This window comes from Anser anser (genome assembly GCF_964211835.1).
Source record: "Anser anser genome assembly, chromosome: 1".
In the NCBI taxonomy this organism is placed as follows: Eukaryota; Metazoa; Chordata; class Aves; order Anseriformes; family Anatidae; genus Anser; species Anser anser.
In genome coordinates this window covers 112,958,593-112,985,493 of record NC_139720.1, presented here as the reverse complement: position 1 = coordinate 112,985,493, position 26,901 = coordinate 112,958,593, and the positions used below count along the sequence as shown (strand labels likewise).

General features: G+C 37.8%; 1 protein-coding gene across 4 annotated transcripts in view; it reads left to right on the top strand.

The window, feature by feature from the left end:
* The window catches only part of GART (phosphoribosylglycinamide formyltransferase, phosphoribosylglycinamide synthetase, phosphoribosylaminoimidazole synthetase), a 39,250-nt gene that overhangs the window by 8,562 nt on the left and 3,787 nt on the right, over positions 1–26,901 (top strand). For all 4 annotated transcript variants that reach the window (XM_083817798.1, XM_083817801.1, XM_083817800.1 and 1 more), the window contains 19 exons: positions 622–770; positions 4,883–4,978; positions 5,686–5,860; positions 6,564–6,675; positions 7,911–7,979; positions 9,934–10,059; positions 10,990–11,077; positions 11,433–11,518; positions 12,105–12,273; positions 12,868–13,099; positions 15,314–15,408; positions 16,059–16,168; positions 16,763–16,961; positions 20,322–20,570; positions 20,932–21,084; positions 22,147–22,350; positions 22,659–22,790; positions 23,420–23,550; positions 24,975–25,116. In XM_083817798.1, coding sequence (XP_083673924.1) covers positions 626–770; positions 4,883–4,978; positions 5,686–5,860; positions 6,564–6,675; positions 7,911–7,979; positions 9,934–10,059; positions 10,990–11,077; positions 11,433–11,518; positions 12,105–12,273; positions 12,868–13,099; positions 15,314–15,408; positions 16,059–16,168; positions 16,763–16,961; positions 20,322–20,570; positions 20,932–21,084; positions 22,147–22,350; positions 22,659–22,790; positions 23,420–23,550; positions 24,975–25,116 — 2,713 coding nt within the window. In that variant the 5' untranslated portion in view covers positions 622–625. The remainder of the gene's footprint in view (positions 1–621; positions 771–4,882; positions 4,979–5,685; positions 5,861–6,563; positions 6,676–7,910; positions 7,980–9,933; positions 10,060–10,989; positions 11,078–11,432; positions 11,519–12,104; positions 12,274–12,867; positions 13,100–15,313; positions 15,409–16,058; positions 16,169–16,762; positions 16,962–20,321; positions 20,571–20,931; positions 21,085–22,146; positions 22,351–22,658; positions 22,791–23,419; positions 23,551–24,974; positions 25,117–26,901) is intronic.

Here is a 26,901-nt window from a genome sequence, read left to right as displayed (position 1 = left end):
GTAAAACCCTGACCAGCCTAAGGCTCCTTCAGTCCTGAGGGGAATTTGCATTAAGACTCTGCTTCCCTGTTCTGTTACGAGTTGTTTTCCCTATCTCATTGCTCTTAACCTTAACTTTTAACAAAGTATTTAGACATTTTTCTGATATTACTACCCAAAAGTCTCAAGTTGTCCCGTTCAGCTCCCTAACGTTGTAAACAGCGTTGAAACAATTAGTTCATCAGAGGGACTTTGCCCTTTGCAGGCTTGGATTTGCCAGGAACGTGTGTAAGTTACAAATCACAGCCTGGTGGGTCATAAAGGTTGTTCTGTATCACAGGCTTCAGTACAGCTCAGAACAGTTGCCAGTCTGATCAAAGGAAAAACAGGATTGCCCTGTGGGTTGCTTCAGTGTTCGACATTTATTTTCTATCACACCTTATTAAGTCAGTTATCCATTTCCACACACTTTTTTTTTTCTTTAAACCAACAAAACCATTATAGAAACATCATTGCCTGAAACAAGGTGGCATTCACCTCTGCTGAGAGTTGCCTTCCACCCTGCAGTTAAATCTGTGAATTGCTTTCCTAACCTGGCTCTACTAATTCTGACTGTATTGCTTGTGTTCTGGTTTTGTGCAGACTAATGGCTGATCGGGTGCTTGTGATCGGCAGTGGAGGGAGAGAGCATGCGCTGGCCTGGAAGCTGGCCCAGTCCCCACATGTAAAACAAGTGTTTGTTGCTCCAGGAAACGCAGGAACAGCTGACAATGGAAAAATTTCCAATTCAGGTAAAAAGAAAAATTACCATTTTAAAATCCGATAACTGAACAAATAAATTGTTCCATTAAGTGATCTAAAATCTGTTGGAGTGAAAGGGTTATAATAATTATTATTATTATTTGAAGGTTTGGGGCACGTGAGATCATACGGATGCAGTTAAGAAAAAATACCTGAGCAAAGCCTTGTGCAACTACCACTCATTTAATTTTACCTCAGGTTTGTTAGCTAATTCATTGGATTTGGGTGGTAGAGGATACAGATGAAACTCCTGCAAGTACTTGCAGGAATACAGCTTGGGTAGCTGTAGCAGTTCCTGCTTCCTGCAGGGAAGGGGTAATATTTTATCTTGGTATGCAGTGCAGTTCAGCAGCTGTTTCAGCTGTGAACAGCTGAAAAGCGCTTGCAGCAAATGCCAGCACCTCTAGGAGAGTGGCAGAGCAGACTGCTTGATTCTCAGAAGTCCCGTGGAAGCCGTGTGATCCCTACAACCTTTCATAAGAAAACGTTCTCACCTAAAACAGTCAACTGTAGAAAAATGTTCATTCCTTTGTCTTGCTGATCTTAAGAAGTTAGGATTATTTTCAAACACTTCTGTTAGTATTGACTGCCTGTTTCAAGCTTCTCGCCTAAACGTGGTAAGCTCTGACTGGCTGACGCTAACTCAAACCGTTCATGCTAATTAGTTTTCAAAATCAAGCTTAGGGTTTTTCAGACTGAGCATCCAAAAGTACATGCTGTGTTTAAACTGTACTGTTCTAAGGTGTTTGCCTGGAGGCACACAGTGAATCAGTACAAAAGCCGGGATAGTAACTCAGAAATGTCTGTCTTGTGTCCATTGTATGTCAGATCCTGAAGTAATTCAAGCAACCAACTTAACTTTCTACTTGATACGTGATAACATACAGAACTAAAGTTAACATATTATACATGTGAACAAGAATTATATACCTCCATTTTCTGCATTTATGAGTAAAGTCTTTTTTTGTTACGATTTCATGTGGAAACATGAATCCCCTCATTTTCATGTACAGCAGATAATTACCAGACTTAATTCCATTGGAATGCTTAATTACAGGAAGTTTAAATAACTTTGTTCACAATTTCTTTGAATATTCACAGTATCATAGGCAGCTTTGTTGTCCTGTTTGATCTCAGGTGAGAGAGCCCAAGAAAGAGCATGACAGGAAAGTCATGTTCTTATATTTCCTTCTCATCCCAGAAGGTCAAACAGAAATCTTTATACTCATAATAAATTGAGTCAGTGCCAGCCTGTATGGCCTGCAGAATGTTAATTTCAATATTTTTTATTTTTTTTTGCAAATAGTGTCTTTTAAAAACTGTTGCACTTTTCTCTCACCTTGTTATTGCATAAAATGTACTGCACCCTCAACAATGTAAAATATTTGAGCACCTGCTCAAACCACCTCCTTTTAATGCTTAAACCACCTCCATGAAATCAACCACATGTACTGAATCTCTTTTTTTCCAGACAGTGGCCTCACATGTGCTTTAGGAGAAATCCTCAGCCATCTGGGAGGCAGGAAGAATCTAGAATTTGTGAAGAGGTTGACTGTTTTTATTTATTTTGTAATTAAAAGAAAATAATTTGTTTTATCTACTCAGGCATTTTAGTCCTAGCACTGGGGCCTAGATTTTTACTGGGTGGAGAAAATGGAAAACAGATTTTCAGAAGTGTGTAAGCCCTATTATATTGTCTAAGCCTGGGCAGCAATGTCTGTGAAACTGCTACCATTGTTCCTGTGTTTTTTGTATAATCAAGATTTGGCTCTGAAAGTTCATCCTCCCCTATGGTTCATGAAATTTCCTTTAATCAGCATTGCAGTTCTGGTTCTCAGATGATTTCTGAAACATATAAAGGTGAACTTAAAACTATGAATAAACTTTAATTGTAAAAAACTTGCTCCTATCAAAGCTACAAAACAGTTTTCATGGTTAATTTGAGTCAGTAATCCTTTCTGACAATATAGATGGATTTAGGTTGAGTGGCTAAATATAGTTTTATATTTGATTTATATTTAATTAGCAGGACAAATTTGGTGCCAGAAGAGTACAGAATAGCTTGTTGAATCCTGAGGTACACACATGCATGTCTGTGAATGGACTTTAGCATCCTGACACCTCCTTCAACTGCGTATTAGGTCTCCGCCTAACAAATACTCTTAACTTTAATCTCTAGCTTTGCAAATGCTGGTCTGAGTTCCTTCTGCTTGGTTTGAAATGCATGTCTAGCTGTCATTTTGAGAAATAAAACACTGCTACAAAGATGTCCTGCTTCAGTCTACATCATGAGGAAAATGGTGTTTAGAGTTAAAATTATGTGCTAACGATGTGACTTATTCCATTCTGTTTGTTACAAGGACATTTCCACATAATGTATGTCTTGTGCTATATTCACTGCACATATCTCTAGTAGATAAGGCCTGGATGAAAAGCACAGTTATCTTACAGGCTCGCTCTTTTCACTGCTCCATTTCTTGTGGCTTGATGTCACAGGGAACGGGGATTGTCCCTCTGCAGTTGCCCACCCGAGCTCCCATTCTCTTCATCTGGGATCTGCTGTTCTTGAACTGCTTTCACAACAGCCTCATGAGACTGAAAGACAATATTGACCTTTATGTTAATCAATACTTTAAAGCCAAGTGTGTTATGCTTTTGTTTTTGCTCTTTTGTGAGCTAGAAGTTAGTTGGCAGAAATTGCACGCAAATATCAAAGGCCTTTGCTTTTTCTTTCTTAAGAATGCTGGTATAACAAAGTAAATGAACTGCTGAATGGTTATCAGGAAAGCAATTTTTATTAGTGTTCAATCTGTTATTTGCCCCACTCCACCCAAATAGGATAAATCTGTAATCAAAATGCAAATTTCAGGTATTGCTTTTATGCCTTCTCTTCTGGAAATGGGGAATTTATTCATGCAGGGTGGCAGAAGCAAAATTGTGTGGATGTGTCTAACAGAAGATGCTTTATCGCTGCCTCTGCCTTCTCTCTCCACTTCCCTGGAAACTAACTGGAAGGAGGGGGCATAGCTTCTCTCATACTTGCCAGTATGGTCACTAGCACGACTTCACAGGCGAAACTTAGCAAAGCGTTCCAGCTCCAAGGAAGATGTGCACTTTATTCTGTTTGCAGATTGGTACTCTGACGTGTTAGACTCCTCCCCGTGCAGGCAGCCAGTCCACGCTGGGCTACGCTTGCAGCATTTTCGCTCTCTGAGTTCATGTTCCAGTCCCCTGCAGACCTTGGCTTTATTTATTCTTGATAAAAGCAGCGGAATTGCATTGCCTTTGCGTAAATCTTCTATCATGAGACTTGACATTACTGTCTTTCTTGCTAGCTTTTTCTTTTGTTTACACAGTCTTTGACACTGCAAGTATCATCATATTATGTGCTTCTTTATAGAAACATATCCACCCTAGAAACCTTACCCTTAAATACTTACCCATAATTACAGTACCTTCCCATACTAAGTTCAGCTTAATATAAGAAAAAGCATTCAGATTTTGTTTTGTTTCAGTAAGGTCACAGTTTAGTGTAGCAGGTTTTAGCCAGCACTACAGAAGGAAAGAAAGCATTTGCAATGCTACCACCAGTGAACTTGTTCCTGTCCCCTACACCATCCTGGCATGAACATGTGTAAAGCTTCATGGTCAGTCTAATCAGGGAAGAGACTGGCTGGAATGTAGATAGATAGAGATATTTTTTTTCTGGTGAGTTGTTTTTCATTTGAATGCTTAGTGATGCTTCTTATGCTGGTAAACAGGATGTTTTAGAGATGAGAATGGTTTACTGTGTGATGGTGTAGGGGAACCTGAAACTTTTTTTCTCACCTTCATGAGCAATGTGTGTTTACAGTGCATGTCAACTGCAGCCTTTGCTTGGGGTTTTGGTGGTGTATTTTGTTACAGGGTGCGTTCATTTTTTGTAGACATGTACACCTGTAAGTCAATTTATTTATATATTCGTGCATGCCTCTGTTCCATATTCACAGTGACTTCCCATTCAAGAATGTGTGACTTATGAAAACGCTACTTTAGTGTTATGTGATAAACAAGTGCCAAGAGTAATAAATGAAGTCTTACCACTCTTTTGTATCTTTGTCAGCTGTTTCAGTCAGCAATCATGCTGCACTTGCCCAGTTCTGCAGAGATCAGGAGATCAGGCTGGTTGTGGTTGGTCCAGAGGTTCCTCTTGCTGCTGGTAAGAGAAAGAAAACTAAAAATCATAGCTTTCTTATTTTAGGAAGTAAATTTTAGTCCCCATCTTTTTCCCACCACTCGACAGTGTGGACACTCAACTGAGAGTCTTCAGTAAAAACAGAAACAGATTCCCTATGGCAGTTTCCCTGAAATTCAGGGCTGCGCCATGACAAAAATTAAATTCAAAAAGTATTTTGTGAACAATGTAATAGTTAAAATATCATTGACAGTTCCATTTCTTTCTAAGTTCTTGGGTTTAATGAAAGAGGTGTGAAAGTGTTTCTATAAAAGAACCTTGACTAGGGATTTTGTTTTCCTATGGAATTTTCTTTTTTATTGAAATAATAATCAGTTGGGACTTGGTTAAAAAAACTTTCTAAACATGTTGATAATTTGTTTTATGTTTTTACATGATCAAGAATTATCTTCATAAAAGACTAACATCAACTATTTGGCCAAAAGCTGTAATAAAACAAGGGAGGCTTATCATATCCTACCAAGTGCAAAGATCTTCTCAGCCCTAAATATTTCAGGGTTACTTACTCCTGGTTAGAGTGAAAAGTACATCTAAGGCCAATCTGGTAAAATAGGCATGGCTTATCACTCCTACATATTTGTTCCAACAAATTAGTATATCTTTAGATTGGGACTGCATGACTACAAATCATCTGGTGATTTGAAAAAAAAAAATTGCGTTGTTATTTTCAGGAATTGTTGATGACTTGACAGCAGCTGGAGTGAAATGTTTTGGTCCAACAGCAAAGGCAGCTCAGCTGGAGTCCAGTAAGAGCTTTACCAAAGCCTTCTTGGACCGTCATGAGATCCCAACCGCAAGATGGAAGTCTTTTACTGATCCAAAAGCAGCATGTAGCTTCATCAACAGGTAAAGCTACCTTCATGATTGTTTTTTTGTTTTGTTTTTTTTTTTTTACAGCCATGTACAGTGTGCTAGATATCCAAAACAATCAAATCATTACTAATGTATCAATATTCTTAGCTGTAGTACAATACCCATGAAGGTTTTAAAGGATAATCTGACATGACACTATCACTCTGCAGTAATAATTTAAAGGTTCCTTATTTATTGCTCTTTTAATGAAAATTAAGTTCAGTGTTCAGTTTACAGGAAAATCTGGTAGAAGGTTTCTTTTTTTTTCAGATTGCCTATTATGGAAACCCACCTTACAGTCTGATAGTCGTAGTATGGTCTGTCTTCTTTGTTCTTTTCTCCACGAGTATGGATTCTGCACTGGGAGCTTACTCAGCAAATAATGATCTAATTATCAGAATACAATCCAGCTTACCCAACATTGATAGAATATTAAATTATTAAAAGAACAGCAGCCTTTTGGTACACTAGTGAAATTCAATGGTGTGAAAAAAACAGGAAGCAGAAAGCCTTTGCAGGCATAGCATATCAAGAGAAGTCTAGATTTTGTGTGTGTGTTACTCAATAACATAAAACTGTTGCTAGGAAAACTGCTGAGTATTTTGATTTTTCAACTACTGGCATGTTCAGAATGTTTACAAAATATGTTTGGAATATAGAGTGTTCACTTTTGGATCTCTCTTCTCTATCTTTAAAGCGCGAACTTCCCTGCTTTAGTTGTAAAAGCTAGTGGCCTGGCAGCTGGCAAAGGAGTAATTGTAGCTTCAAACAAGGAAGAAGCCTGCAAAGCTGTTAATGAAATCATGCAGGTGAGTGGAAATGTCATGCACTGATTGGAAGAGTTCTTACACAAAATTAGTTGTTAACCATGTCAAAATCTCAGAGAAGCTCTTTTTTGTTTCTATGTAATAGGAGTTTGGCTAACAGAAGTCAAATATTTTACCCATTATTTGGACAGCTTTGAAGCTGTATCATATCATTGCTTGAGGCAGAGCACTCTTTCTCAGCTTAGTTTATGTAGGCTAAAACAAAATCCTTCCTACTGAAGACCCATGCTTATTTCAGTATGGTTTTCCTTTTTTCTGTTTGCTTCTTTTGAGACACTGCTATAATGAAACGGGTACCACAATGCTCTAATATTAACACTGTGATTAAGCTGTATGTTGACATGCAATATCAGCTTTAGGATTCCAGTCACACAGCACTTAAATGTGTAGTAAAATTCCAGTGGAATTATTTCAAGTTAAGCATATATTTAGGTAAGATAGTTGACCATATTAGGACCATCAAAATCTGAAGAGAACCAAAATGGAGCAGTTCCATCTGAACAGTTAGGAACACAGAGCTGGAAAATAAGTTATACAGGTCAGGTCCTCAACTGGTGCCTGCCGCACAGCCTCTTAAAATACAGTAATGCTGTGCTGATTTGTAGGAGATGTTATATGTCATACGTGTTGTATTTCAAGGGTCAGAAAACACAGTCTACGCTCATAATTTGTTGTGTGTGTATGGTTATTGGACAAATCATAACGTGTGGTCCCCTCATTCTGTCTTGAGCAAAAAAAAAAAACTTAGCCTGTGTTAAAGAGTCTTACAGACGTATAAAATTTTCTTGTCAGTGTGCTGTTGTGGTTCTTAATTCGGTAAACATACAGTCAGTTCAAACCTTGCATTGGAATGTGAAAATATTGCCCCCCTTCAGTGCATTCTGTATAATTTCACTATCTTATAAAGTAAAAGATCAGATTACAGACTTGATGGTCATTGCTATAGCCGTCAGCATCATCGGTGCAATCCTCAGCAGGTAGAGCACGAGGAATTACTCAGAAAGCTTTAAGTATCATCTGCAATTTTTAAACATTCAAGATAGAATTTGCATTTGTTAAACGATAAATTGAAAAGAGGAGAAATTATTTTATTATTCCTACTGACTTATCCAGGATGAGGAATGCATCTTTCTTGATGTATTTGTTTTTCTTGTTGCATTTTAACTGTTTTAAAATGACTGAAACACAGAACTGAAGAGATTTTCTTTTTAATGTAGGATAAGACTTTTGGCACAGCTGGGGAAACGGTTGTTGTTGAAGAACTTCTTGAAGGGGAAGAAGTTTCTGTAAGTGTGTGTCTCACTGTAACCTTTAGATTATACTTGTTCCAAGTTATTTAGGAAACAACATGTAAATACCAATAGCAGGGATGTATAGGGTTTTATTACTTAAATTAGAAGCAGTTACCTGTTTATAAATACATTGTTATTAATTAAAGGCAGATGTGTTAAGAACCAAACTTCCTGCAGTCTGTTAAAATAATTCATATTATAAATAAAAATAGCTCAGGCAGTAATCAGTTGTTTCCCCATGGGGAAAAAATAAAAACATAAAAATTTTGACAGTAACTGAGCATGCACATCTGTGTTATGATTTCCCTAGCATCAAAGACAGTGTAAGATGTTCCTTCTCTTCCTTATTTCTACCTCTTCATTGCTATTTGTTGTTGATTCAGTTATACTAGTTACCTGTTCATGGGGCTATAAACTAACAACCTTTTTTCAAATAAATCAACAACAACTTGCATATTTTACGAGGTCTGGTTTATAGTCCAGTCCCATTTGAATTAATACAAGGAACAGGGTGGTGAAGCGTAGAGCAGGAGAAGGAAGAAAGGTTGGGAGTAAGGGAGAATGGAGACTTTCAGCTGTAGTAATAAAGGGAATATATTGAACTATATCATGAGGGATCGGTGCAACTCCTTTAGAGCGCAGGAAGAAGCAACTCCAGACAGGTGCAGGCAGGATACTCTTTAATCAGTTTCATTGCCAGAGATACTGCAATGTGGAAGTGCACCCGGGGACGAAGGGCCTGGAACCAAAGGCTGTTGAATGTTTTGAAAACGCTGATTTACTTTGCAGATGTAGAGAGAACATTTCCTTCATTTTAACATGATACAGCTCCATCATTTAAAAAAAAAAAAATTCTGATTTAATTAGCAGAGTGTAAAGGAGAAAAGGAGAATTAGAGCCTAGGTTTTGAGGTGGCATGGGAACTTGACACTGGAATCACACAAAGTAGAACAGCCAAGTACCAGCTCAGGTTCCCGAGTCCTGGAGCTGCAATTGACTTATACTGGATATTGTGAACATTCGTCTTGGAGGTGGTGGTATTTATAAAGCAAGCGATCATCTCTAACTGTTGCTAGTCTTTGCATAATCTGGTTTCCTGTCTGATATGAAAAAATTAGACTTGCAAATTTTGGTCATCCTTATTCCTTCTTGGTTGGCTTGACCTCGTTAGGAGATAAGGGCTTATCCAGATCTCCATTCTCTGGTGAAAAACGTGTAGTCCTTAGAATACCTGCAGATTTACTGTAATATAACGCAATAACAAAAGCATGCAGTTTAAAGGGTTTTGTTTGTTTGTTTGTTTTTCCTGAGATGATTGATAGCAATAAAGAAAAGTACTATTTGCCTTGACTGTCAAAATAATTAACCTTCCACAAATGACCGTAGTTTTTCATATATTCACATTCTGGCATTTTGAGGTTTTGAAGGGGAATCCTGGGTTATCTTTTAATTAGCATTTTAAAATGTTAAATATAAAAGTTGGACTAGATGATATTAGAGGTTGGACTAGACTAGATGATCTTAGAGGTCTTTTCCAACCTGAATGATCCTGTTTTTGTGAGTACTGCTACCAGTTGCCCAAACAGTGAATATCATTGTCCAATTATAAAAGATGCTAGCAGATACGTTATTATGAAGATACTGAGCCTAAATAGTGTGGTATGTAAGTAATTTACAAATAATGTAAAAGCAAATGGAGTTTTGTCAATGAGGAAAAGGAAATTTTGAAAGGGATGTAATATTTTCTTTCCAGGGCAGGGAACAGGAGAGGGAGGGAGGAAGTAACTACACCATGAGGTGCTTTTTTTTCAGCCTTTTCAGTATTTTTAGTACTCTTAAATATCCATTCTTGCAACGCTAAAAATAAAACAGATTCGCACTTTTTTTGCACTTTATGAAATTGTAATGAAATTATACTTGTGTTTTAATTATTTTCCTTGTTTTCTAGTGCTTATGTTTCACAGATGGCGTCACAATTGCTCCCATGCCCCCAGCCCAGGACCACAAGAGATTAATGGATGGAGATGAAGGCCCTAACACTGGAGGAATGGGAGCTTATTCTCCAGCACCTCAGGTAAAAATGTGATAACATCTCGTTGTAACCATAGTACAGCTCTGATACTGAAAATATCTGTGAATTTTCAATTCTATCATGACTAACAGGACGTGGAGAGAGTGGGATCTTGTGGCTGGAAAGTGTTGTCTAAAACGAATGTAGTCAGTTAAAGCCTGTAACTTGATAAATTCGTTCCTCTAAAGCGGAGGATATTTCTACTGAATCACTTTAATTATTAAGATGGAAGTTTTGTTATTTCTGCAATCTTTTTTTTTTCTTTTTTTTTTTTAAAGTTGGACTCGATAATCTGGAAGGTCTTTTCCAACCTAAATGATTCTATGATTCTAAGTGTAACAGAATACACATCATTAGAACTACATGTTTAACCACATTTTTATTTTGCTCTGGGCTAAGCTAATGATGAATCTTTGCTGTAGCTCAAGTTAGTTTTGTTTCTGTTCTGCAAATAGTCTATTTGTAAAAGGATTTAATTTGCTTTCTGTTCACCTATGGCCATTTCTTTTTCTTTTTTATTAAAGAAAAATCCTCTGTTCCTCTGTAAAGCTAATAAGTTTGTTTTATTGAACAAAATGCAATCAGTGACCCCTGTATTTTCCAACTGTGATTTGTCTTTGGGAGTCCCTGTCTGAATGCCAGTATGTCTGTGCAACTGGTTTGTTCTAGTGAAGCCAATGGGACTAATGGTACATGCAGATCCAGATCTAGAGCCACGTGCCTGAAGAAATGTAACCTGTTGTATTAATGCTGTAGTATGTATTCTGAGGAGAGAGGAAAAAAGTACTAGCTTTCCCTTGTTTGAAGCATGTGTTGGAATGTGCTACAGACCATCCAAGTGTTCTGCTTGACTCTTCAAAATGCTAGCCATATCATTAGGAAAATCATGCATTCCCTTTTTACAATGACTGCTTTCTAATCCCGTTTTATTAGATTTCTAAAGATTTGCTGCTGAAAATAAGAGATACTGTTCTTCAGAAAACTGTTGATGGCATGAGGAAAGAAGGTGTCCCCTATTTTGGTATGCATAAAAGTTTGTTGGCTTTTCTAATTATAAGGAGAAAGACAGTTTTGTTTTGTCCTCTTTATAGGCCTAACTCACACTGTAGGTTAAGGAAGATAGCTTTGATTTATTTGAAAACTGTTTGGCATTAGTGGCTTGATTTAAAGTCCATTGAAAATAATGGATATCTTTTCGTTAATGGTTGATAATTGTCAAATGAGAAAGAGCAGAAAAAACAACAGTTGAAAAGTATTAACATTCTAGCTTTAAATGAACATTGAATGTGTTTTCCTGTTTAGCACTGCCATGAGTAGATTCAAAACAAATGACCTATACAGTTGCTCAGATAGATTTTTGTATATTTTTATTCTAGGTGTGCTTTATGCTGGGTTAATGCTTACCAAGGATGGACCTAAAGTTCTAGAGTTTAACTGCAGATTCGGTGACCCAGAATGTCAGGTGAGTGTCGGTAGATGACAGTTTATCAGTAGGGGAGGAGAGAATTCTGATACCGTCTACCATTATTCTTAACTAACTTTCAGATGAATAATCTGCCAGTTGCTCTTAGACTTAAAATATTTGGTTTGTTTATTCAAGACAGAAAGTCTGTTATGAACTTGTTCTATTCCAGATATCAACACATTATATATACTTAAATGTGGGTGTTACAGGGGTAAGCTTGGGTGGAACTCAGTGCTTTCCTATCTTTTCCAGAATGGAATGGGATTTTTTTTAACTTTATTAAAGAAGCGAACGCATTCTTTCCCCACTCCCTGACTCTTCATTTCTGTTCTTCAGAACACAGTAGGGTTTTTAGGCCTCTGCCAAAAGGCGAAAATGTAGTTCTTTTACTCATAGAAACTATCTTCAAGGAAGAGAGTTTTTAAAGGTACATAGATTATGCACAACATGTATATATGTGTGAAAATACCGCAAAAAATAGTATTTTCATTTACTGTTGCAGTATTATTTTGAAAAGCTCAGTGAAGAAAATGTAAAAATGTTATGTTGTTTTCTTCAGTTTCTTAAATCTATGTTTTTGTAGGTAATTCTTCCACTGTTGAAAAGTGATTTGTATGAAGTTATGCAAGCAGTTATCAATAAAAAGTTGTCTAGTTCCATGCCAGTGTGGTTTGAAGACAATGCGGCTGTGACCGTGGTGATGGCTAGTGAAGGATATCCAGGAACCTATCCCAAGGGTTTGGAAATAACAGGTAAATACAGCAGGAGAAAGTGCAGCAGTCATCTTCCTCTCCTGTCCTCTCTTCAGCCTCTCTTTTGCCAGATGAAGGTGAATCAGTGTAACCCAGATTCATAGAAACTTACGATTCTGTGATTATGGGTCAGCAAGAGACCACTCAATTTTCACTCATCAAACATTATTGGTAATGCACCCATAGCATTTAGAAATCTCCACACTGTATTGTAAAGTTTTATAGCATTTCTTTAATATGTTTTACTGTTAAGTGCTTCTGGGAAAATTACTGATTCTTACAAGACGTTGATGCTGATATGTTTTGTAGTCTCTGTGTCAGTGAAGTATAAAATCTATCTGCAATTAAATGCTGTATGCAGATGTTTCAGCTAAATACCTTTCTGTCTCTGAGCATACAAGCAGCAGACTCATCTATCAACAAAATGTAGTTTTAAAAAATTTATTCTTATTTCTCAGAATAATCACAGTGAATTTGTTTGTGGTTTCTAGGCAGTCAGTAAGTGCTGAATATTGATGTATTTGAAGTATAATAGAGAAATGTTCTAATGAACTCATTTTCTTCTGCATTTATTTTATTGAACAACAAACACAGGACTTTCTAAGGCTAAAGAACTAGGACTGGAGGTGTTCCATGCAGGCACGGCCCTGAAGGATGGCAAAGTGGTGACTAGTGGAGGAAGAGTCCTTACAGTAACTGCTATTAAAGAGGATCTAATGACAGCACTGCAAGAAGCCAACAAGGGAGTAGCAGCCATAAATTTCAAGGGTGCCATTTATAGAAAAGACATTGGTTATCGGGCTATAGCTTTCCTGAGTCAATCCAGGTAGATATCTGAAATACTTGAAATGGAAATAACTGGCGTAAAAAAGAACTAGGGACATTACTAGTTTACATTAATAAACTGATGTTGATTATGCATAACTCTAGACAAGTTTTAACTGGCATCCCTGTGAGCAGTCTAAGCAGGACCAGCCAAGGAAGGAACAGGCTTTTTGTTAACTCTTTGATCCATGCACTTAATTTCCCAAGTCTGGATTAAGCTGCAGTGGCAAGCACAAGTAACTTGTGCTGTCTGTGCTATGACTGCTTTATGAAAGGTGAACTTCTGTTTCTTAGACTCTGAACCATAGCTTTTGCTCTAAATTTGTTGTCCAAAAGGCTAACGTTAGTATCATGAAATGTATGTGTGAACAAAGTTGGAACTATTTTATTGATTCATTTTAGAGTCTTTAGGAACAGTAAAATGGTCTTGAATCACCTACCTTGTTGAGATATGCATAATACAATAGCCTTCAAAAACCTGGGTAGAATTTATAACTCTTTTTTATTATTATTCCTTTTATTTTCACAGTATTTGGTTTAACGGTCTTGAGAGAGCATATTTTTTTAAAGCAGCGTGTCCTACTGTGTCTCTGATGTTATTGAGAATTTCCTGCAAGATTTTATACACATTTTTACCTGATATAAAGCCTGTCTGCCTGTCTATTCTTCAATTAGCTCAAAACGTAATTTTTGATAATCGGTTATTTTGTAGTCTATGAAGCATACTAGTAAGTTTTTAATTTTTGCTAACAGTGTATACTGATTAGTTTATTGTAAAATTATAATCAATAAATTTACTAAATGAACAAGGGTGTTCCTATCTGGTCTTCTTTTTCAAGTACTGTGCATCTCTTGAGAAATTTATGTGAAGATAAGTAGTTGTATTGCCATTGTGTGAGAAGAGGATACTAGCATACTTTAATGAATAGTTCTCTAAAGCACTGAGTTCATCGGCCAGGGCCATGTTGTGCACAGTTCAGGAAGGTTGACGGTTGGCTCTGTAAAGCTGGGGAGGCACCTTCTCCTGGCAGCTTGGCAGGATTAAGTCCTATGCATTTCCCTCTGTGGAAATATCCAAAATATTTATTTAAGAAAAAAAAAATACTCTCCTTTTAAAGAATCAAAGTAGACAGCATGTTTTTAAAATAAGGTGAAAGTGTGTCAAGTATTGATTATTTTCAGACTGAAAGGGGCTGCCTCTGGTCACTTGTTATTGCAGGGTAAGATTTCATTGAGTCTTATTCACAGGCTGAACTACTGCTGCTTGTAATTATTTTCCTCTTGCAAATTTTTGAGCAGTGATATAATGTGTGTGCAGATACCTTTGTATTTTCCTGATAGCACAGCTCTTGTTTCATCATACCTGTAAAAAAGTCATTAATCTCATGATCTCCAAAATAGAAAGGTCACCCTGTGAATAGGGGAACAGACAAGTTACATGTAGGAAACAAAACAAAAAGAAGTTGCAATTGGTTTTGTGGTGGTATCATTCAAGGTTATAAGGAGAGACAACTTTAAGCTGCAGTTGTTAAACTCTCAAAGCATCACAGAGGAATATTGATTTACTTGATACTTTGATTTTGAAAAGCTATCTTAAGTTTTATCCTGCAAGGTGCTGAGGTGTTCTGATTTAGCACTGCTTTTTTTATACATTTTGTTTTGACCATAGGAACAATACTACTGATGTGTCAGCATCCAGCCCAGGGCTTCAAACCCTACAAAATCTGATCCATTTATATTGCCGTTGTTGCTTTTTTGTTTGTTTTTTATCATGGTATGTGACTGGATATCATATGGTATTTATGCTCTGATGCTGTCTTCAGTATATCTGGAAATATTTGAATACTGCTTATGTTTGCTTATGGCAAACAGTCTGTGGTGCAAACCCATGAAATTTTGTACCTTTGGTATGATACTCCCTGTCTTCAGGTATATGTGTGAGGTCAGGTTCCAAACAGGAAAAAGATTAACCTTTGAGTCATTGAGCCTGCCTGACATGAATACTGCAATACTTAGAAATCATTTGATATGATCAAAGTTAATCTACATGTAGGAGAACAGAGACAGAACTTGAAAAACTTCATTGACAGCAGAATAGGATTCTGAATGGTTAATCTCCTTAGTGAGGCAATGATATAAAGAAGTAAATATTATTTTTACATGTATTTGTGTATTTAGAAATAAATTGCCATAACGTTTTTTAACAATCTTTCAGAGGCCTGACTTACAAAAACAGTGGGGTAGACATCGCAGCAGGGAATACTTTGGTTCAGAAAATTAAACCCCTAGCTGCAGCCACATCAAGGTCAGGTAAGAGTTGTATCCTTTATTCCTGTTTCAGTCAGTTCATAGCAAAGAGGCTTATAAGAGAAAAATATAGAGAGATACACACACACACACACACACACACACGTGCAACAAGACGTTTCTTGGCAGTGTATTTCCAGTCATATTTGTTTCACTCTTAGTATTTAATCAAGCTCAGTTTTAAGATGACCACACTTACCGTATAACCACTCTTAGCAACAAGGACTGTAAGCAGTAGTAGTAACAACAAGAGAGAGGATTTCCATTGGGAAAATGCCTAGTTATCCATTCCTAGAAAGCAGTGGGCTTCAAACTGTTCCCACAATTCCTTTTCTGTTTTTCAGAAAAATGCTAAATGCAAGGGTGATATATATCAGTCTCAGTAATTATTGAATGTTCAGTCACAAAGTTTTGTGTTTTTAGCTTCAAATAATAAGTAAAAAGAAAAACAACAACAACAACAAAGCAAATTTAAGAGGATTAGGAGCTTCTGTGTCTTTGTGAAGAGGCTGTAAATGTCAGAGGAAAGTCTCCTGGTGACAACACAGTCATGTTGAGAGATTACAGAGAGAATTAGCTAATGCGTTGGAGATCCTGGAGAAACCCATGAAAGTAAAAGTTTAGTATTTTCTCCTGTTTCTTCTGCCTGGCAGGCTGCAATGCAGAGCTTGGAGGATTTGCTGGCCTCTTTGATTTGAAAGCAGCTGGTTACAAAGATCCTATCCTAGTATCTGGAACTGATGGTGTTGGCACAAAACTTAAGGTAATGTGAAAATCCATGTAAAACAAGGAAAACAGTACAAAGGGGAAACTGCTTAATCACACCACTGTCCATGTTTTATCATAAAATATGAGTTATGTTTAGAAATACTTATTTGTATTTCTAAAAAGGGAATGAAAAATTAAATTGCCCTTCTTCACGTAAAATAATTTAATATGCATTTAACTTTCAGCATGTAAATAGCCTTATTTGAACAGATGCTTAAAATTGCTCATTTTTAGTATTAAGTGCATAGCCAGTACACCATTTCATTGAGGTAGAATCGCCATCCTCAAAAAGGTTACTCATGGGGAAAACATTCAATTACACGGTTGCTATTGTGTAAATGCAAACTGCAATGAAACCCTTTCCAGTTCAGTCCCCTTCTGTGAAGTTTGTTTTGTACTTGCCAACTGAGAAAGTAACAATTCCTAAAATAAAATTTTAGGAGAGGCTCACAGAAAGGATAATAACTGGAGCTGCTCCTCAAAAAGCATCTAGAGGAACAGCATGGTTTTGATCCCCTTCCATTGCAGACTCTGCTTGTGTTTCAGTTTCTGTAAGCTAACAAACAGGTTCTCTCGCTGTGTTTTGCAGATTGCACAAGTGTGTAAGAAACATGACACTATAGGTCAAGACCTGGTTGCTATGTGTGTCAATGACATCCTGGCTCAAGGAGCAGAGCCCCTCTTCTTCCTTGACTATTTTGCCTGTGGTAAACTTGACGTTGAAGTGGCTCAGGGGGTCATTGCAGGAATAGCTGAAGCATGCAAAAAGGCAGGATGTGCTCTTCTGGGTATGAACACACTTTGTCTTTAAAGGGTGTGAAAGGTCGTATGCAATCTCTTTATAATTGCTTTAATGTGGTTGTTTTCTAACTCTATTAAAGAATCTCAGAGGTGTGGAAAAAAAAGGTTCACATGTCCCTGCTTTCAGAGAACGTGATCTCTGCCCACCGGAAGGAGACAGTACTTTACAAATGTTGCCATTAGCTCAGGAAGTTGCATATAATTTTTTTTATTTGTATCTTTTCGTTTAACTTTGCAACTATAACTACTACCCAAAAAATCTAACAATTCATGTCTTTTAATACTCTGTATTTTTCAAGTAGATTTTGAAAACGTGCCAGCTAGTTTGTGGGGTTTTTATCGTTTATCCTAAAGGATATCCTGAAGTTTTCCTTGAAACAAGATTTGTGTGTGTTGCTGTGCATGCACATGTCCCTGTGTGTTTACACATTATCCTTTGAACCTCTTGGCTGATTTTAACCGAATCTGTCAGGAAGGGTAGAGATCTCACAGGCATTTTATGCCCACAAGTCTCATAAAACTCAAAAGCCAGAAAAATACTCATATCAATGTAGGAAAAGCTTCAGCTGGAGCTCAGCTCTTAGGACACAGAAGTTAACCACAAGACAGAAAAACAAAACAAAAAAAAGTTTCATTAGTTATAGTACTAACAAAACTACTTGTCTATTGAGGACTTATTGAAGATTTATATTTGAAGCTGTTAAGACTCAAATTTAAGCATTTCCCTTTTCAGCCCTACAATAAAAGCACATAGTACATTTTACTAACAAATTATATATGTATTCTGTTATACAGTAATCCATGAAAATAATATAAGATTTCAATTCTTAAAAAATACAACTTTAAAACTGTTCAACTCTAAAAATATTTGTAGGTCAGTGAAAAAGACATTGTTTTGCATAAACCTTTAGTTTATAAAAGGAATACAACACACGGTTAAATTTTAATGCAATGAAACCCAGAAAGTTACATTTCCTTGTATAGTTTTCTTTTCTCTTTTTATAAAAAACTACTTGGAGAATTATCATGATTTTTCAAAAAAGGCTTTTGATTTGAGAATAAAAGTGACAGATAAAGTTATCTTACTTTATGTACCACTTGATAATTGGTAATAGTACAACTTTCCTTTTTTTTTTGACTCCTTTAAAAAAGTTGGCAACAAAAGTGTGTTCTAAATGAGAGTATTTTACTTTAAAGGAGTTTACATGCTTTGAACAAGGGGCTATTTATGTTCTGTTTTATATTTTTTTCTGCATGAACTGTTTGCCAGTTTTATGTTTGTCTTAGTATTCTCTCAGTTTATCAAATATAATCAAACCATTCATGCTTCAGCATAAGTACGTTAGGTGAAATCTTACAATGAAATTACGTACTGAAATTTGAAGATTTTATTTCCAATTGGAAGACTTTAAAACTACAAAGGGTGCTGTTCACTTTTAAAATAATACCATAAAATAATACCTCAAAATTGTAACTGGGTTGGTGAATATCCTTTTTGTGCTAATATAAAAATAAGTTGGAACTCATAAAGAAAACAGCCGTTACTTGCTTCCCAAAATTTATGGCACTCTCAGAGGGGACAGAGAGGATGCAGTAATTGAATCCAAAGCAGAAACGCTTTTCTGTAGCCTGGATCATTAAAATAAATTTCAGTTTGGGCTCCAGCTTAACACATTCTTTTTAGTGTGCATGCACGTAGCATGTCGATCTCTCTGTACAGTATCACCTCATAAAAGTCTTGTTTATAACATGTTCCTGAATTCTTACCTTGTATTTCTGCAGTAGCTGAATATTCAGCTTAAACACCTTAAGCTCATCACACCACTAAATAGTGCAGTACTGAAGGACATATCTAAAAGCTTGGTTTTGCACAAATGTTATTAAATATGTTTTTAAACAAATATATCTAAGCAAATGACACTTCTCAGCATGTACTTTGATTTTAAAGTTGGTCATAGCAGTGTAGTGTAGAAACCTGGAAAAGGTTTCAGAGAATCTAGCACTGAGCAGCAGTCAAGGACTGAGCAGAAGTATAGAAAAAACAAGACAGTACTTGTCAACATGTTAGGTGGATGTCATGGTATAATGGCAACTTGATCATTGTCAAAGTCATCTCCTTGTAGACATCATGACCAGTGGAAAGGTTTGAAGAAGAATAATGACATGGCGTTGAGGATAGCTGGGGAGAGTTCCTTCCCAGTATAGAATCACAGAATCATTCCGGTTGGAAAAGACCTCTGAGATCAGCTAGTGCAACCTTTAAACTAGCACTGACAAGTCCACCACTAAACCATGCTACCGAGTTCTATCTCTACACGTTCCTTGAAGATCTCCAGGGATGGTGACTCAACTACTTCCCTGGGCAGCCACACAACCCTTTCAGTAAAGAAATTTCTCCTAATACCCAACCTAAACCGCCCCTGGTGCAACTTGAGGTCATTTCCCCTCACCTTATCACCAGGTCCTTGGGAATATGAGGTAATAGTGTGAAGATGGCTGTTCAAAAAACTTCAGAGTGAGCAGTAAACGCTCATTTCATGTATTAAACATAGCAATTTCATCTTGTTAGACTGAATGAGACATGACAAGCAGAACAGTGAAGACCATCAACTTATACCTGAAGGGCACTAAGGGAGCCAGTGCTGGTGCATGCAGAGAGAGAGTGCTGTCTGAGCATTGTTACGCATTTTTATGCAAGCTTGGAAAATTACCTTTTCAAACTGCATCCTGAATGAGGTCAGCCAGACAAAATATGGTTTTCAGGACAAAACACAATGATGTTATAGTAATCGGGATATAGTAGAATGACCTAGACAATTTTTTCAGCGACATGGGTAGCTAGGAAAGGCTCGCTTTTAGAGGTGTTCTCCCAAAACAGTCTCTAATCCTTACATCTTTAGAGCTGTGTTGATAATAATGCCCAGGTTGTGGGACAGAAGAGTAATATATACACAATCTTTATGGAGGCACGTGAAACTAATAGCTATATAACGCCTTTGAGGTTCTTTAATGAGTTTCTTGTAAGTTTTTACGGGAGAATGTTAAACCTGGCAGAAATTTGGAGATATGAAGCACTAACCATGTGCTTTGATTTTAAATTGTGAATGCACAGCAATGTGATACTCGTTGTCACAGTGAGGGAGGAAATGCTCTTTCCCAATTTGCTATTGCTTGCTCAATTGGAAGGCCTGTGAGAAATGTGTTTTTAATTACTTTTAATGTTTGTTTGTCTAACTAAAAAAACCTCCATCCATTAATGCCTTATGAGTTTAAAACTTTAAAAACTGCATGTGTGCTGGCCCCAGTGTTTTCCAACAGCCCCTTCACATTTTTTTTCATTCTCACAGGAGGAGAAACTGCTGAAATGCCAGGCATGTATCCACCTGGAGAGTATGACCTAGCAGGCTTTGCCGTCGGTGCAGTAGAGCGAGGGCAGATGCTGCCCCAGTTGGAGAGAATTACTGATGGAGACATGGTTATTGGAGTAGCTTCTTCTGGGGTTCACAGCAATGGGTACAGCCTCGTGAGGAAGATTGTTGAAAAGTCATCATTAGACTTCTCTTCTCCAGTTGGCGTCTCTGGTGATCAGACATTAGGTACCGTTTGTAATGCAGTTTCTTCGCTTGAACTTCTCAACAGGCAAATGCACACTATTGTTTTGTCTGTGCCTTTACTTATAACTTTTCTAAAGCACTGAAAAAATTACTCCATTCTCAAACATTTTCTCATCTTTTTTTTTTTTTTTCCCCCGGTGAATTACATATGCAGGAAAGAAATTAAGGGTGGGAGATAAATAACTAATTGTATGCTAAAAGTAGTAGACGTTGTGTTTTTCTCTGTAATATAATGCTCACTAGTATCCAGCAAATTACTGCTTGGAGATTCCCACAATTTCATATTGATTAACATTTCTTTCTGCTCTGTAACTGGTCTTATTTCATCTTCTTTCATCTACAGGAGATCTCTTGTTAACCCCAACTAAGATCTACAGCAAGACTTTGCTGCCTGTCCTTCGCTCAGGCCATGTGAAAGCCTATGCCCACATCACTGGAGGAGGCTTGCTGGAAAACATCCCCAGAGTTCTCCCAGAGTCCTGTGGTGTCGTTTTAGGTGAGATAAAAAGAAAAGCTGTAGAAATATCTGCATGTTAATATGGATCAATGTGGAAGCCTGTGTACATGGGACTGTATCAACTGACTTGCACTGTCTAGAAATCAGTTTGCTTTCTCTTTGTTGCTAAAGCCAGTCAAAACACGTTGTAGTCTTAGGACTTCTGTCTGCTGAATTCCCGTCCCTGGATTGGCTTTCTTAAGAGCTCTATCCATACTTTAACAACTAAAACAAGTTTAAAAGCAACCCGAAGTGAATTGTCACCATTTTCAATAATCTGCAAAATTACTGATAATTAAATGACGTTCATGAAGCTTTGGATTGGCATTCAGGTATGGTTACTGGCTCAGGTGGATCTCCTGCTATTCAGCAAGCTTCAATTAATCCTCATTTCAGGTATGCTAGAAATAGTATTTCACTTCATACAGGGAAGCAAAGTATGAAAAGGTAAATGACTTATTATAGGTTATGCAGTGTTCAGTTGGGTTGTAGAATAAGACAAGGGAACTACGGTTGAATTCTGTACTCCAGAACTGTACGTAAATCATCCTTCCACTTGTCACTAAATATAACATGAAGCAAGAAACCTACTGTTTTTGAAGTTCCATTACAATGGCTAATCCAGAAGCATTTCTTGTGATGCTGTAAATCACCTTTACCTTGTTGGATCTGAGGGAAGTGTGAGGCTTGCACCAGTTTTTATAGCTATTGTTCTCGTACAATAGTTTTTCTAGAAGCAGGGTTGTCACCCTCAAGAAGAGGATTTTCCAAATACTGCCTTAGAGCCTATTTTTAATTACTCATTAATGGTTTGCACTGGTGCGATGTGATTAATTTCCTCCCTGAGTGACACTTTTTTCTATTCCCAAGCCTTGTTCAGTAAGGAAGGAAAAAACATCCCATTTCCCTGCATGGAAGCTGATTTCACTCAAGCTAATGCCATTGTGGGACTTAGTCTGTGCTTTACATCCAGATTTTGCCTTTCAGTACTCTAAATAATTTTAGGTTTTTGTGCATAGATAGTGGCTTCCTCTCTTCATTTGTATTTTCAAATCTCTTTAGATGCTCTTAGCTGGAAGATTCCTGAAATATTTTGTTGGCTCCATAAAGAAGGGAACCTCTCTGAGGAGGAAATGACTCGGACATTTAATTGTGGGATCGGTGCCGTCTTGGTCGTTCAGAAGGAGATGGCTCAGCAGGTCCTCAAGGACATCCAGAAACACGAGGCAGCCTGGCTGATTGGGAGGGTTGTCTCCCTACAAAAAGGTTACTAGATTTTTATTTTCCTTGAAAAAAAATGAAGAACTAAATTACTTAGCTGGTGAGTCTCCATGGAATTTAGCTGAAAAACTATTAATTGGGACCTCTATGGCTTTTGTGCATGGGATATTAAAATGACAGTCCTCATGACTTCTGTCTTGGTCTACAGAACATGTGCTTAGCAATGTCAGATGTCACCAGCACTATAAATAAATATTGAGAAGTAAAGCAGTGCCGCTAGTCTCTTTTCACTAGTACTTTTCTCCTCTCTGCTTCTCCCTTTATTTATCTTTTTTTTTTTTTTCTGTGTTCAGGCTCTGCCCATGTTAAAGTCCACAATCTGCTTGAAGCCTTGCGAGCAAATAGGTCACTGTCTGTGCACAGTCATATCCAAGGCAAAATCCAAACAAACAAAGTGAAGGTTGCTGTCCTTATCTCTGGAACAGGTGAGAGTTTATATTCTTTACTGCAGGGTAAAAACAGACTATTGAAAAAGGACCTTCAACTCAGAATCAAAATCTCTCGAAGTCCTTGCAAGTCTCCACAGCAACTTTGCTAGGCTTCTGACAGGCTTTTGGTGCTCAGTACCAGGCAGAATAGATTTTGCCCTAGGAGTATTTTCAATCAGAAATAGAATGATCTTTACCCTCTGCTGCAAACTGGCTATAAATTGCATGTATTCATTTTATCTACCAATTTCTGCCTGTCTTTAGGTTCAAACAACCAGTGTGTGTTGCACTGTTGGGGCAGCAGCTTTATTTTACAATCAGATCAGTGTCCTCTTGCCCCATAGTCACCTCCAGGGTTTCCAGCATTCTTACTTATTAAGAAATAAACCATCATTCCAATTCCAGAAACTACAGTTTACATACTTAATTGCTAGTAAAAGCCCTGTAGACTCCAGGTGTCAAATTCATTTCCCAGTAAGGTCAACGAATAAAGGATTATTGTTAACATCAGTGTCTTTTGGATTGGGTCTCACCCACACTGCTGCTTATTTAAAACCTCTTCTAGCTGTTAACTGTATTTATTCCCCAGGAACGGTTTGATATTCATGAATTATTTTTTCACTCAGGCACAAACCTGGAAGCCCTGATAAATAGCACAAAGAAACCCACCAGTTTCGCACAAATAGTTCTTGTTGTTTCTAACAAAGCTGGTGTGGAAGGGTTAAGGAAAGCTGAAAGAGCTGGTATTCCTACAAAGGTAAGTATTTCTCATCTTTTTTAAGTTAACCTTCATTAACTCTGACTACAGTAGAAAGGTACTGTGAAGTAATGACTTTTAGTGGGGTAAAAGATGATTTCAAGAAAAGTCTTAGTGCTTTATTTTTTGTTCTGTCATAAACTTTGTGCCCTTGGGCAAATGACCTAACATGGGAAGCAAATTACTTCCTTTTTTTCTGTTTCCTATTTACTAGTAATCCTGATGGTATTGGGAATGGTCATTATATTAAACCAGTGCAAATCTTCTACAGTTGAAACTTTGCCATTTATTTAAGTGTAGTACATTTGCACTAAAGTAACAAGGTATTTTATCTGAACTTATATTTAGAATTAGATGCTAAACAGGCATGGTAGCTCATTTGAAAGAAATTAAGAGGTCAAACTCAGTGAGACCTTCCCCTGATTCCCTGGGCATTGCTCCAGGCTCTTCAGGGTTCATTCAAAGCACACTGTGTTTCCCTTAAAGTTACTGGATCCACTGTTGCGTGGCTTTGCCCTTTCTGTAACCATGTGCATTAAGGATGTTAAATGATACTGTTCTGACTTAGCATTTTACAGTCACTTTACACTGATAACTACAGGTGATATGGACGATTTGGCCCCAAGGCACGCTTTACTGTTAACTCGAATAGTAGCAGGATCTGGTTGTTTGCACTGCTGTCTCCTGTTTGGGAGTATAAACAGATCACAAGTCAAATATGTCCGTGATATGCAGGTGAAGGACACACACATAATGAGGGGAAAAATACCTTGGAGGGCCAATGGTCTCAAGTGGTTAAGATGGAAAGTGAGCGGCAGAATAGAGGCACTGAGTTGTACACGCTTTACCAGTTCTTACTCGTAATTTGTAGCAGAGTTTGGCCCAGTGTTGATCTAGGCTCTATTCGTAGTGCCCCCTGCCACGTTTTCAGCTAGCCAGTTCTGTTTTTTTCAAAACTACTTTGAGATATTTGAATGTGTTGACATGGTAAATCTTGTAGGGATTAAGAGGGAGTTTTATTTAAAAGACAATGAATGTTTTAAGTTAAGTAACACTAAAAACTAAGTGCTTAAAATTAATCACATTTTAAGTTGAAATCGTTCTAAGACTTTACATTTTCTTAATGGCCTACATTTGTAGTTTGTTCAACTGTGTCCAAATGCTGGGGCCTACAACTGTGGGCCTAGTAAAATGAAACTGTTTTTCTGCTCCATGCTAATAGGAATAAAAACTGGTTATTTGTTTGTTAGCTGTATGCATTTTGAAGCGCTCTTCTTGCTGTGTATGTGCACCCAGCTGTAGCCATGTGTGGAGATCTACTTGTTTTTTGCTTATTACTCCAAAGCACCATTTCATTCTGTTCTGAGGGGTTTTAGGTTAAACTAACCCCGGCCCATGTTTGTTCCTCTTTCGGATTGTCACAGGTTATCGACCATAAATTGTATGAAAGTCGCACTGCATTTGACAGTGCAGTTGACAAAGTCCTGGAAGAATTCTCAGTTGAACTGATCTGCCTTGCTGGGTTTATGCGAATACTGTCAGGTCCTTTTGTCAAGAAATGGGAAGGTAAGCACAGTGTATTTATATATGAATTTAAAAAATAATAATTTTATATATTATCCTCAGGAAAAAAAAAAAGAATATATAGAAAAGGGACGGTATCAATTCTGTGTTTGCAGGAAACTAGACTTTTCCCATCTGGTAAGGAAAGGGTTGAAAGAAAGTCTCTTTGTCATTTCCACAGAAGCTTGAGGAAGCCAAGCGCAAATGCAGCTCCTTGTGGGCTTTGATTTATTAGAAAATCTTTGTAAAGTAAGCCTGTAAAACTTCAGACCTCTGCAAACATGAGGTGTTGGCCAAGTTGTTGCCTAAGCAGTAAGGGGTGGCAAGTGTTCAGCCTTCCTCTAACAGATGAGTTGCTTTGGCTGCAGGTTAAACTGCAGAGCTAGGCAGTGACGTGCAGTTCCTGGTAATGAGGTCTTACCAATTTGGTGAGATATCCCAGGAGCTGTGTGAGTCTGGGGGCGGCTCTTGTTTGTCTGAGGTGTTCACAGTGTCTCCATTCTGGTCATCTTTTACAATTTTGCCAGTTCTTTGATAACGGCTGATAACACCTCTGCCTACCTCAGTGGTCGCTCTCCCTCCCCGAGCTGTTACATTCCTTTTCTTATCTCTTTGTTCCTTTCAGGGAGTCCTGAATCACGCAGGGGCAGCTGCCTCTCTCACTCTTTGCTCTACTTTGGGTTCAGTCACAGTTACTTAAACTAGTTCCTGCTCACACCACACAGGGGCTGGCCAGCCTATACATTACAGCTCTTCAGGCAACTTTTATTGTTCACATGGTGACTTTTGTGTTGCTCTGGGTGTGTCCATGACACAGACCTTTTACACCTGAACTACTTGTCAAACCTCTCTTTAAGATCAGTAGAGCAAAAGAGGCGTTCCTAGGAGGCAATTCATTTTGTGCTAAAGCTGTCAACTAACATAAGTCAGATGAATTTTGTTTCTCTTCGTTACTGGGTCCGGAAGACCTAGCAGTAAATGTCTGTGTTGTAGACAGCTGTAGTTAGGAGAGAGAAATCCCTCACTACATGAGATGTATAGCGACAGGACACTCCAGCGCTGATGATCGCCCTGCACAGTGCAGGACTTGTATTACGTTTCGGAGTAGCCTGAGAGCAAAAGTAAAGACACTTCAGTACAGGACGTCTGCACTGGTTAATTCATTTTTTTAAAATATCCAGCACTGAACTGAGGTGGAAAACAGACACCTACCTGAGCTCTGACCAAGACTGTATCCATCAGTTAGGGCCTAGATATGAGCTCAGACACTCAGTTCAGCTTATGTGTCTGTGCCAGTTAAGAGCAGTCTCTGTAAAACTCAGACCTTGCCGTGCCTATGCACTGGCTACTCTAAGTTGTCCAGGAACAGTCGATTTTTGTTGCTGCTCGGAAGCTGTTGCCTTTCCTTTCTCCAGCAGTTACAAGGACACAGAGCATAAAGTTAGTTGTGAAACTCCTCCTCTTGCTTAATGGCCCTGGAATGTTAGCTGTGAATTCTAACAGAAAGGGCAGATAAAAAGGAATAAACAAACAGAAAGCTGCTTTCCTTTAGAGCAGTTTCTGAAAGGAGAAACGGAGGAAACTCAGAAACGGAGAGAGTTATTTGCAGCTCACAGTCCTCAGTACTTTTTTGCTCAAGCAGCGAGCAGAGAGGCGCTGATGCTTAAAACTGCATGTTTTTGAGATACAAAGCCAGATCGGTCAATAAATTTGCCTCTAAGTTTTGCAGGTCAAAACCTGCGTGAGTTCTTGCAGTGGGAGTGCAGGTTTTGTATTGCACTGCCCGAA